At 35.3% G+C, this 13,331-nt stretch overlaps 1 protein-coding gene across 1 annotated transcript; it reads right to left on the reverse strand.

The window, feature by feature from the left end:
* Window positions 1-9,170: 9,170 nt before the first annotated feature.
* Window positions 9,171-11,436, reverse strand: LOC108365721 (uncharacterized). The gene is made up of 2 exons (XM_017619851.1): window positions 10,560-11,436; window positions 9,171-10,432 (listed from the first exon to the last, which is right to left on the reverse strand). Exons 1-2 carry the CDS (start codon window positions 10,846-10,848, stop codon window positions 10,245-10,247), a joined length of 477 nt encoding a protein of 158 aa, XP_017475340.1. The 5' UTR covers window positions 10,849-11,436; the 3' UTR covers window positions 9,171-10,244.
* Window positions 11,437-13,331: the final 1,895 nt, after the last annotated feature.

Here is a 13,331-nt window from a genome sequence, read left to right on the forward strand (position 1 = left end):
GAGCTTCCGCATTAATTTTAACATTCGCATTCGCAATAATCAGTGCGGATCTTTTGCGAATGCGAATATTGAAGGGACCGGAAATAACAGTTAAACTTGGCCAAATATTTTTTATTCCCAATTATAAGTCTTTTCCGGATAAGTAATAAACAAACCGCTTATCCAAATTAAACAAGTTTGGTACCAAATTGAGGAAATGTCTAAACGAGCAAAGCCACCCATTGAAAAATATTTCAATCAAAAATGTTAATTAATTTCCATAAATCAAACCTTGGGGCTAGTATATGAACTTCTTTAGTATTAAATGATAAAAAAATACAAATAGAGGTGGTAACCTTCTTTCTTTATTTCTGCTTAAAAGCTATTTCAGTCGCAGAAGGAAGGATTAAAAATTAATTTCAAATCAAAATCGAAAAACGCTGTTGACGTTACAGGTTCTCCAAATTCAGAAACAACCAAAAGAATAAGAATGAAGAATTCTTTGAAAATCAACGGTGTTTAAACAACGATCTTGCCATGATACAAGATTGTGAAGATAGAAGTCAGGAGGATACATCCGACATTTGCAGCCCGATGCAATTCTCAAAAAAGAAATATTGCACCGCAATAAAAAATAAAAGAACGAAATATAACTGAAAGACCTCTCAACTGGTGCAGCGTCAATCGAAAAAAATTTACAATTTTGTCAAGTTTCAAGTTTTTTTCAAGTTTTCCTTTTAAAAACTTTTTATTGAATACTATGTTCCAAGTTTTAAATTCAAATACTAAAAAAAAAAACATTATTAAAAATACCTAACCTTTCCATTTTTATTTAACTAAATCACCTAATTTACTCACCTAAATTATTTCTTAACAATTAAAAATGTCTAAGTTCCCGCCGCAAGTATTCAATATAGTTTTTTCACCTTTCCGAAGACTACCGCTATATGGTACGCAGTGGTGGTTTTACGTCTATTTCAAACATCTTCGATAGAACGTTCAGTAAGATATAATGAGATAAATTTATATAGATATAAGTGGGATTGTTGTTAGTATCAATTTTGGGTAAAATTAGCTTCCTTAAATTTCGAATTTTTAAAGTTTCAAACATTTCTGAAATTTACCGTTATAAAAAAGTGGGCGTAATNTTTATATAGATATAAGTGGGATTGTTGTTAGTATCAATTTTGGGTAAAATTAGCTTCCTTAAATTTCGAATTTTTAAAGTTTCAAACATTTCTGAAATTTACCGTTATAAAAAAGTGGGCGTAATTTTATCAGATTTCAAAACTTACAACGTTTTGCCTTTATGTGGCAACCACAATAATCATACCGAGTTTGGTACACATTGATATCGCGGTTACCGAGATACACATATGTGGTTATAAGTGGGCGGGGTCACGCCCATTTTCCAACCTTTTATTATAAACCTATATTTTGCTAAAGAATTATTGCAAAAATCAATTTTGAATAAATTAGCTTCAGTATTTACTGATTTATAGAAGCTCTCGTATTTCTCTAAATTACCGTTATATGGGATGTGGGCATGGTTATTATCCGATTTTCTAAATTTTAAGCCGTTTGGTGTGTTTTGCAAGGCCAACAACTGTGCCAAGTTTGGGAGAAATTGGTGGAGCGGTTCCCAAGATATACACATGTAATCATAAGTGGGCGTGGCCCATTTTCCAAAAATCTATAATATTCTTATTTTTCGCCTAAAAATGATTGTAAATATTAATTTTGAGTGAATAAGCTTCGGTAGTTACTAAAATATCGCAGTTTTCGCAGTTTCAAAACTACCGTTGTATAGGAGGTTGGCGTGGTTATCGTCCGATTTTGCCCATTTTCAATACCATCCGTCCAACGCTCAAAAGAAGTACACATACCAAAGTTCGTTAAGATATCTCAATTTGTACTCGAGTTATGCTGTGCGCAGACGGACGGAAGGACGCACAGACAGTCACCGCTTAATCGATGTCTCTTTTCATTCTGATCATTTATGTATGTATATATTTGTCTATTGCAAACAACCTGTTTTGCCTGTTACAAACAAGCGTTATGTGAACAAATTTATAATACCCTTTATAAAACCTACTTTATTTTTTATGAATAAGGCCATAAGAATTTAATGTAAAGGAAAAAAAGTAAATAAATCTTATTGTTTTTGTAATATGAGTTCAATGGTTGTATGCTATGTATACTTAGTTCGTGAAGTGTACATATCGAGCCCTAACCGCCAAAATAACGTAAGCGACATTTTTTTTTAATTTTATTTTTGATGCAGAAATATTCCCAAAGCATCTAGATGCCTTTCTGCATCAAAAAGAAAATTTTGAAAAAAGGTCGCTTACGTTATTTTGGCAGTTAGGGCTCGATATGTCTTTGCAAATGTATATCCAAAGATACCAAGGTTTTCAGGCAATCAGCGCTTCATTAACCTAACATTTTTACGAAAGTTTTTTGAATTTTTTTAAATATTGAACAAAGTTTGAAATTTGAATTTGTTTGAGCTCTGTTAAAGAAAGAACAATATTTTTGTAAAAAATAACCAAAATTAAATTAAAAAAAAAAAAAAACAATATGTTAAAACTTGTCAAAATATGGTGCGGCTATAATTTTTTTCAACCACTGTATGTAAACAAATGACAGAAAATATATATAAAACTCAACGCTTGAAGGAAAGCTTTCTACTCACACATAGACAGAGTGACGTCCCCCGCTGAATGCCGTAGCTTTTTAAACGAGAACACACGTATTCACGTAGAATTCTATTCATATCTATGGTTGCCGGGTACACCGGAAAATTGATGGTAATTGAAAAGCTGACGAACTGACAGGGAAAGGTAGGACCACCCAAAACTTTCCAGGAAATACTTAGCAAAAGCCACTTTCAAGCAGTTTATTAAAGAACACACCATTCTAGTAGCCAAGGAACGCTGGAACAACTTTCGCCTTGCGAAACTTTTAGGATTACCTGGTATTTCTATAAAAGGAAACGATTACCAATATTGACCTATTTGACATGTAAGACCGAATTGAAAAAGTTACCACATTGAAAACTAAATTACCAAATTACCAAACTTGATATATAAAGAAAACAATTACCAATTTTGGTTAAAAATTCCAAAGCGGCAACGCTGGTTAGTGACTGGCCACGGTTGCCACTTTGGTAATTTCTGACCAAAAATTGTAACTTTTTTCCTCTTTGGTAATTTTGCAACTTTCAATTTCATGTGGTGACTTTCCGAAGGCCTGTTTCAAAACATTAAAATATTCTGGAATCTAATATCTGCGGCATAGTTACATGCACGTAAGCACACACTTATGTATATACAGCGTGGCGACGAATAACTGTTACCCCGTTTTTTTAGAAATAAAAGGGTCCTTGATAGATTTTGCGAAAAAAGTATTTTATTGTTAATTTTCCACGAATTTTAGTTTAGTTGTATTAATTAGTTATTAAATTTTAATCCTTATTTACATTTGCCAGCAGTTTAAACTTTGAGAGGAAACTTCGTTTGGCACGCAAGTCTTTTTCAGGTGTATTTTTTCTTAGGCTTTGTATAAAAAAAATACAAAAAAGAAAAAACTGTATAAGGTTGGTCGAATGAATGGCCGTCCTAGTCACCAGTTCCGAGTCTATTTGATTTATGAGTATGAGGCCTTATGTTGGACAAAAGGGGAAGTATAACGGACTCAAAATGGAGAAAATCTGCCTATGGCTACAGAAGATATGGAATAAATTAACTGACGAAGACCTGCGTGCCAAATGAACTTTTCTCTCAAAGTTTACACTGCTGGCAAATGTAAATAAGGATTAAAATTTAAAAACTAATTAATACAACTAAAGTAAAATCTGTGGAAAATTAACAATAAAGTACTTTTTTCGCAAAATCTATAAAGGACCTTTTTATTTCTCAAAAAAACCGGGGTAACAGTTATTCGTCGCCACGCTGTAATTTCTTATGGAAAAAGTTTGTTTTTAATGGTATATACAAACACAATTCTGAGTTATTATTCGCGTGATATACTATGTACGACAAGAAAAATTTTAGTGTTTTGTTTTCTTCCGCACAAAATTGTTATAAAAATGATACTATCTATCCTCAAAAACAGATTTGGAGGTAGTGAACTTAGGCTGCATTTCACCAAACTCATTTTAATGTAATTTTTTATTTAATTCTCAATTTCATTTTCTTCAGTTTCAATAAGCTCTTTATTTAAGTGAGTAAAAATATGGCAGCACCGTGCTAAAAGGGTTAGTAAAGTCATGGCTGATATACAACCCAATAAACGTTGGGCTTGGTTAACAATTCGAAAATGATTGGAAAACTAACATTTTTTCGAGTCTCACTTTCGATAACGAATGTGGAATAGGTTAGTATTCGATTCGAGAATAAGGTCATTCTCAAGCAAAACGGAACCCTCGTTATCCAATGTATTTCCCCTTTCCCCCCGCTTTTCATTTTCAATCTCATAAATTGTTTATAACGACTTTTGCTAAAATTTCAAAATCAAAAGTTATCAAAACAAATTCTATGGGACTGAGAAATATTATTTTCTACTTTTTAGCCCATTTATAAAAGCGTTGTATATTATTAAAAGGTTTTTTTATATTTTTTATTTTCTACTTTTTAGTCTTGTCTGTATAAAATTTTGCGATAGATATTAAAATAATAATATGCGCGCTTCCACTCCGCAGTGCCTGGGTTCAAGCCCTGGTAAAAGCAACATCGCAAAAAATAAAGAAAAATGTTTTTTTCTTAACAGCGGTCGTCCCTCGGTAGGTAATGGCGAACCTCCGAGTGCATTTCTGCCATGAAAAACAGCTTCTCATAAAAATACAGTCGCCGTTCGGAGTCGGCATGAAATTGTAGGTCCCTCCGCTTTATGTGACAACATCAAGGCGCACGCCGCATATCGGAGGCGAAGATCGGCCAAACCCTAACATATGTGTAAGCGCCAATCTATTATATTACCCACCAAACAATTTGTGTTGCCGGCAATAAGAAAACGTGTCGCCCTCGGAAACAAATTTATTGCCGGTAATATTGCCATCGAATCGATTTCCTATTACCGGTCGCTCTAAAACGTCCGCCGAAGGCAACACGCCTGGGCGAGACGTTTTCTTATTACCTGAATGAGTCCTTTTCTTATCGCTTCAGGCGATATTTGGAATCATTTTATTCTTTTTAATACTTCGTTTATTTTTTTGTATACCAAATCGCAACTTACAATCGGAATTAGTTCATTTTCTCGCTGTGAGGCTTCCTATTTCTTCAATCTTTTCCTTGTGCATAATTTAGATGCTTTTGGCCAATACTATTGACGCCATATTCATAAGTTTCGGAATTTTTGAGAACTTTTTTATTCAAAATTGACATGAACGGAGTGATGTTGCCGATTTGTCACCACAGCAATAAATCGGTGAGTCGCCAATTTGTTGCCATTGACGATTGTTGCCTATTTCTCATGTTTTACATGGTGGGTATTATTATATTAAAATAATTTAACGATATTAATAGATAGGTGCACACACATGCATTTACATATGTATGTACATAAATACCCACTGGGAAAATAGGTAAGCACCTTACGAGGTAATCCATGTTTTCTTTCAGGTTTTAGTACCAAAATTGTCATCATGGCCAATGTCATCTACTAGTAAAGCGCAAAATGAACACCTCCGACGACACATTACGTTGTCAGTTGCAAAGTAACGTGCAGCCGAAGTTATCTCCAAGCGCCGAACTACTCCGAGCGACTTCTCTGCATTACACGTAACTTACTTTGTAAAGCGGCTCAGAAGTATCTCTGATACCAAATGTTCATTCTAAATTCCTACTTACATAAGGCGGCCCCGTCTTTGTTAAAGTAATGGAGATTCGGCAGGGAAGTGGTAAGGACCGCCAGGTGAAGGGCAATACCTTACCAGCAACTTACACTTCACTCGGCGGTCCTTACCACTTCCCTGCCGAATCTCCATTACTTTAACAAAGACTTGGCGCCTTAAGCTTACTATCCACCTCCCAAGAAAAGCAAAAACTGCATATAAAATGACGCACAAGCTCATAAGTAAAAATACTACACTTTTTCCTTACTACTATAAGAAAAATGCGACAGTGGCAACGTCGGCTTTCTCAAGAAATAAATAAACGCATATATATTTCTTGAGGTAAACTGACAACTTGACAGCAAAAGTGAGTATTTTTAAATAATTGTAAATTTCCTTCTATGTACATATATCTATAAATATATTCATTTTAATAACTATTTTAGCCATGGAGTTTAGCGAAAAACCAAGCACCTCAAAACGGTAAAAGCGCGCGGTAAATTTCACTACGGAAGACAAGAGAGCGCTTATAAAGGAGGTGAAAAAGTGGCCACGGATCTGGGACATAACCAACGACAAACATTGCAACAAATATACTCTAGATCAATCTTGGGGTGAGATAAGTGCCTCGATGGATAAAAGTGGTATGTTAGGTGATCCATTTACACGCATATGTTTGATAATCTTTTTTGTTTTTTAAAGCGAATGAATGCAAATTGGCCTGGACTAGCTTGAAGGAAAGCTACAGATACAGAGCTAAGGTAGCACAAAAATCGAAGAGTGGAAGTGCAGGTGGAGAAAACATACCTGAACCGATATATAACGACTCCATAGACTGGGAGTTTACCGCTGATATGTCATTTCTCCCAAACGTATCCCAGAAGAGAAGGTAATTAACATAAAAGTACCACGGAGAAAGTTGATGACTAATTTCACACCACCTTTCAGAACCTCTACTTTACCGGACTTTGGGGAGGAAACTCCCACCTGCACTTTCGAAACCGAGAGCATCTGCAGTTCCAATAACAACAACAAAAGCAACGCCGCTTATGATTATGTAAGTACTATATTATACTCGCAGGTTTCACAAATACTTCCAAAGATATGCAGTATTCAAACTTCAATTTGTTTGAGAGGGCCTATGTCCCCTTTTCTAAAATCCCCATATTGTTTCGAGTTTGAGGTTGATATATCTTATTCTACCAAGTCTACACCAATACATTATATTGGACAAATACATATATACTAAATTTGAATTTGATATGCATATATGGAAGATATGAGTCGATACATAACAAATCAATTGTACGAGTATCATTCTTGCCATTGCAGATTTCAACTCCCAAGCGTAGTCGCACATCTCTTGATAAACAGAATTCGGAGCTTTGAAATAAATTGGATGGTCTCGTCCAAGCACAAACGAAGTTAATTCAAGCTCACGAGGTCGCTGCATCCGAGTCACCGTTTCAAAACGCTTTGAAGGGGATAGACTACTTTCTTCAACAATTGCCAAAGGAAATTGCAGACGCGGCCTGTGTCGAATTTACACAGGTTTTGTGTCAAAAGATTGCCATACATAATCTAAATAATTGCTAAGAAAATAAGTTTTTTTGTCAAGTTTGTCCAACGCTCACTATATATTGATATCTCACCCATGAAAACACGACCACTGAATCGAAATATCTAAGAAAGTATCACATATCGACGGCTGAGTGGAAGATCGGTCTCGGCAGCAGGTTCGAAAATGCGCTATCTCAGATATCTTCTAGAACGCCATAATTCAGGATTCGGTTGAAGAACGCCTCATTTCAGAATTTGATTGAAAAATGCCCTATCTCAACTAAAAATATATTGAAAATATGTTAGGATATGGCGTTTTTTAACCGAATTCTGAAATAGCGCATTCTTCAACCAAATTCTAAAGTAGGGCGTTCTAGAAAATTTGTGAGATAGGGCATTTTCGAACCATCTGCCGAGTTAGGTCTCTCAGCCGTCGAGATGTACTTTGCAATCCAATTCTGTAAAAATGTAATTCCGATGGACCCTATAAAAGCCCAGACTATAGAATCTTACTTTAATTAAAACTAAAGCTAAACATTTAGTTCAAATAACGTGTCACAATCTTTTGTTTATTGAAAAATTCGTACTTCTTTAAAATAGCCACACTATACAGAAAGAAAAGATGAACTTTTATAATTTAAATACAGAGTTTGAAATTTGGATTTGTAATTTTTTTGTTAACCAATGAATTTTACTTTTATATAAACAAATAATTAAAATTAATTTGAAAAAACTAAATAACCCAAACCAGGTGTCCTTAATACTTTTCCGTTGGGTGTGTGTGCTTAGCAATAGCTTCTATAGATGTTTATACAAATGCAGCGCTGTTCTACCATGGAATAGATCCGGACTCCGAGTTAACGTATTCCTTTAAAATATTTCTTATAAACTTTCCATAATCCGTAGCTCTTCCTCGGTACGCAGGCAAATTACTCTGAATAAAGGAGTCACCTAAAACTAATGGCTCCCATTCCCCCTGTACCCAGATTCGGCTTGTATCCTCAAATCCAGAGAAATTATTATCACAATAAGATTGTGATTTTCTTAACAAAAAATTATGTAATAAACAGCAGGCTAAAATGATAATTTGAGCACGATTTGGACTACAAAAAAAGCACCTTCCTTAAGCAAAGCCATCTTCTCTCATCCGGCGACAATGGTTTTGCACTGTATGGCTTCATGATTCGTTTACATAATGGGAACGCGTCATCTCCAACCATGAAATATGGAACTCTTTTATCCATGATCGTAGTATCTGAAGGGAATGGACATCTATCGCTTAATATTCTCTCGCCATATTGTGATTTTTTGAAAATGTTGGAATCTTCCTTCGCTACCTTAAGTAAATTTATAAATTCGCTAACATAAGTAAATTTATAAAAAGCTTCGCAAGTTGCCAGAAGAACCACTGAATAGAATCCCTGAAAAATTATTTTGTGTATAGCTGTATAGGCAAACGAAATAACATACAATTTACTTTGTAATTAAAGAAAACACTTCCACTTTTTCGTGGCGCTTTTATAGCAACATGTTTGCCGTAGAGCTCTTGATATTCGATTAATCGAATATTCGAATTATTCGAATATGATGCTATTCGAATAGTGAAATTGATTAGCAGTATTCGAATAATCGCTCACTATCGATTATTCGAATAACCTGCTCGTAGTCAATTATTCGAATAATAACTGGTGCTCGATTATTCGAATGTTGAAATGTGTGTAGGTATCATGTATGAATAAATATGTACACATTTAAATAAATTGAAATGTAGGAACATAAGTTTGTTTTGAGAAAATTTTGTAATTATTCAGCAACAATATAAATGAACAGGTTAAAAAATCACATAAAATGCATTTTACCTTCTAAGAGGAATAATTAAGTTATTAAAATGGACACATATCTGTGAAGAAACGCTTATTATTATACAGGAATGTAAGAAGGCTAACATTTTGCGGTGACAAACAACTTCTACGTGGCGTGACAATATTCCCAGCAATTGAAAAAGTGCGTTCGGACTCTGCCGATGTAGCTGGTATGCACAAATATCTTGAGGTTAATTTGAAAAGTTCTGGATAAATAGCACGGTGATTTTTCCACCATGTTAGGGGATGAATGTTGTGGCCGATCTGAGGTTCAGCCAAATAAGAGTCGATTTGTGACATAACATTATTTGTTGGGATTTCACCATCAAACAAAAAATCCAAGTCGGTATGTACTACGCTGTCTGTTTCTTGGTTAATGACATTGCTTACTTGAAGTTGGCTTCTGATAAAGTCATAAACCTTGTGTTTTGTTTGCGAATCTTCATCATTAAGGTTCTTATATCTGGGGTCTAAAAATTAGGAAATTATTGGAGCTGAAACTTTTTCTAAAACACAACCCATATTGAACCTTTCAAAAAGGGAATTATGTGCAGTTTCTTTGAATATATATTTATTTGCATCGTCTTCCGACGATGCGGCCATGTGGTTTTTAATAAGACGGTGTATTAAAGGTCGCACTAAAGACAATGTCACATTTTTGCCACCACATAGCACTGCAGTCGCTTTATCAAAAGGTTTCAAAATGTCAACCAAGTTCTGCATTTCACCCCACTCCTTCTCTTGCATTTCTAGCCTCAGCGCATCGCAAGTTTTTGTAACGGTTTTATCTGATAAAACTAGGCAGATTGCATTTCGATTCAAAAGCAGCCTCTCACACATGTAATATTTGGAGTTCCAACGTGTTTCGCAGCATTGTATGAGTCGATTTTCCTTTATCCCCAACTGTACTTGGCGGTTTACTAGTGCAGTTATGGCAATATTTGAGCGATGAAAATGTGCTGTTAAATTTCGTCCTTTTTTGCAAATTTTATCGTAATCAGGTACAGCTGCTAATGCGTCACAAGCTGCAAAAGGTGAGCGCTGCACTTGATGCTGTCCCCTATATTAAAAAGTTGTTGCGCTGCTGCATTCATGACTGATGCACTGTCGTGCGTTATCGCTTGCGTTTTGTCGGAAATGTTCCAATCGGCTAAAACTACTTCTATTGCCGATGCAATGTTTTCTGCATTTGGTCGGTCTATAAATACAAATTATTTAAACAATTGACATGTCTTAAAATTAAAACACAAATTATGCATGTATGTATGAGTGTATGTGTTTATTTTATATATCTACATACAAGGTAGTTATTTTAATAGATTTACCTTCTAGTTGCTCGTTACAAAGTGTAACTTTGCACAATTCACTATTTTTGTCAATATACTGGGCTTCGACTGATAAATAACAATCTTGAGTTCTTGATGTCCATTCGTCCACTGAAATTGATGCGCTTTCTACCTCCGCCAAATCGTTTGCAATTTTTTCTCTTACGTCATTATAAAACAATTGTAAGCGTGAGAGTATACTTTGTTGAGAGGGAACTTTGTATCCTGGTTCCAATAACTTCATAAAGTCGCGAAAGCCTTCAGAGGAAACGAAAGAGATTGGTAACATGTTACTTGTGATTAGGCGTGCCACTCCACTAGATATCAATTCCTGACGTTCAAATGTGCAGTCATGAACGGTGTCGTGCTTTTTTCTCTTACGGCCACCCGAGGTGCTCGCCTGCGTTTCAACGCATTCACCACTTGTTGCATCGATATTCGTGTCCGGTGTTCTACATATGTGTAACAAGCTTGTGCTCTATATTTTACTTATAACTTATATTTTTCTTTATTTGTACTTACATGCCACCACCACGAATCGGTTCCTTCTTATGGACTTGTTTCAAGTGAGTGCTTAGCGAGGAAGTGGAGTAGTGGAAACTAAGGACTGCTCCACAAATGGAGCAGGTAACTTGCTTACCATCACTGCACTTCGTAAAAAAACTCCACACCCAACTTTGTTTTCTTGCACTCATGTTCACAAAAACACACAAAATTTATAAATTCTTATTTTTTTTTGACAAATAACACTTATTACAACGATCGAATATTCGATTTTAAGAAAGTATTCGAATAATCGTAGCTTTGCGACTATTCGAATAATCGAAGAGAATCAACTATTCGAATAGTAACATTCGATTTCCAACCGTACAAACAATTGCCATTCGAACGTTCGAATATTCGAATAATCGAATTATTCGAACAATTTCAAGAGCTCTAGTTTGCCGTCTATAGCAGCCACACAATTTGGGAAGTTCCACACATCGCTAAACCCGTCTGAGAATTTCTTTAGATTGTCTTCTGACCACTGTGGTATTTCAGTTTTCAAAGTTTCAGCCATTGTGGAACAAACTTTCGTAATGATTTTCCCAAAATGCTGCTGGCTTATTCGGTAGCAAGATGCTATATGCCGTTGGAGATCACCAGAAACCAGGTACCTGAAAACCATGTTTGCACAATGCTGTATGAAAATGCCAAACGTATTTTATATCATAAACAACATACTCGAGAACAATAGCAAGTTTGGCTTTTTCGGGGATGGAGTCTCGTGGCCTCGTATTTCTTTTCCTATGCAAATGCGGCTCTAGTGTATCGAAAAGTTCGTCAAAGGTCCCCGGTTGCATACGAAAATTTTCAGCAAATCGTTGTGGTGAAGCTCTTAAATCTTGGAAATCTTTCGAAAACCTACCCTTCTCTCCTCTGTCCGCAAGATACGGATGAACCCTATAAGAGGGGCTCCTCCGGATCTTTTCGTAGGAATCTAGCAGTTCTAGCCCCGTTATCAGAATGCTGCAGCTTAGAGACATTTCAAAATCAATCCTGTAATTTCAATAATCATATAATCACGGTTTTTGTTAATATTTTAGAACAAACTTACAAATTGTTATCCATTTTTGCGTTTACTGCCGGTTTGTTTTGTTCACATTTTAGCTTACCTATTTTCCCAGTGCGTACGAGCACTAATTAATTTTATTTAAAGAAATGACGTGTCCGCTGTAGCGTACGTAGTGCATAGATAACATCTACCTCGCCCTATGCACTACAGATGTCGCCCTATGCACTAAACTTTTTATAGGAACTTTTAAAGAAATGACGTGTCGTCTATTTCCGCTGTAGCGTACGTAGAGCATAGGGCGCCATCTAGATGTCATCTATCTCGCCCTATGCACTACAGATTTCGCCATATGCAGTAGACTTTTATATAGGAACTTTGCAAAGCAAAGGTTTTATGGTGTCGGATACACAACATTGAAGGTTTCTGGATCCACAACATTGAAAGTTTCTGGATCCACAACACTGAAAGTTTCTGGAGCCACAACATTGCAAGTTGATAAAAGCGTTGTAAAATGGGTGGTTTCTTTAAATTTCTATATTATACCGAGGACAGACCCGTGGTATTTCTTCGTAACATTTCCAAAATACCATGTCTGTCAACAAACTTCCGAAGGTTGTAATTTTATAGTATTCTCATTGTGAATGGGCATTTCGCACTGAACATATCATCGCACTGAACAGAATCATTGATATTTGCGCGCAATTCAAGCCCAATGCTTATACCGCAAGTTTTGATGCAATATATAAGAAATTTTTGCATTATAATTGAATTTCTATGTTTATGTGTTGTTCTTCAGAATCATATGATTTGACACTGAAATACGAAGTTAATAACTGTCACTCTGGTAGTATTTTAAATACCACAATAAATGTACCAGAATGCAAATATCAGATGTCTCTCCCAGGCATTACACACTCATACTAAATGTTCTGTGTTTTCAAGGCAAGTTGTTACGTGAAAGGGCCCTTTCAATTTTGGGCAGACACTTACATACATATTCACATAAGTAAATTTTTTGTTGTATGCAATTGAAAGAAGGTTAAAAGTTTTAATTTTTATAAGTAATAAATTAATTTTGAAAACTTAAAAGACTTACGTTGAAAAAAATTATCAAATTGAAAAAAAATTGCCAAATTACCAAATTCATTCTAAAATGAAAAAAATTACCAGTTTTGGTAAAAAATTCCAAAGCGGTAACGCTAATAATAATAATAACG

Source organism: Rhagoletis zephyria, unplaced genomic scaffold (genome assembly GCF_001687245.7).
Source record: "Rhagoletis zephyria isolate East Lansing unplaced genomic scaffold, Rhagoletis_zephyria_1.1 Rzeph_scaffold_01974, whole genome shotgun sequence".
Classification (NCBI taxonomy): domain Eukaryota; kingdom Metazoa; phylum Arthropoda; class Insecta; order Diptera; family Tephritidae; genus Rhagoletis; species Rhagoletis zephyria.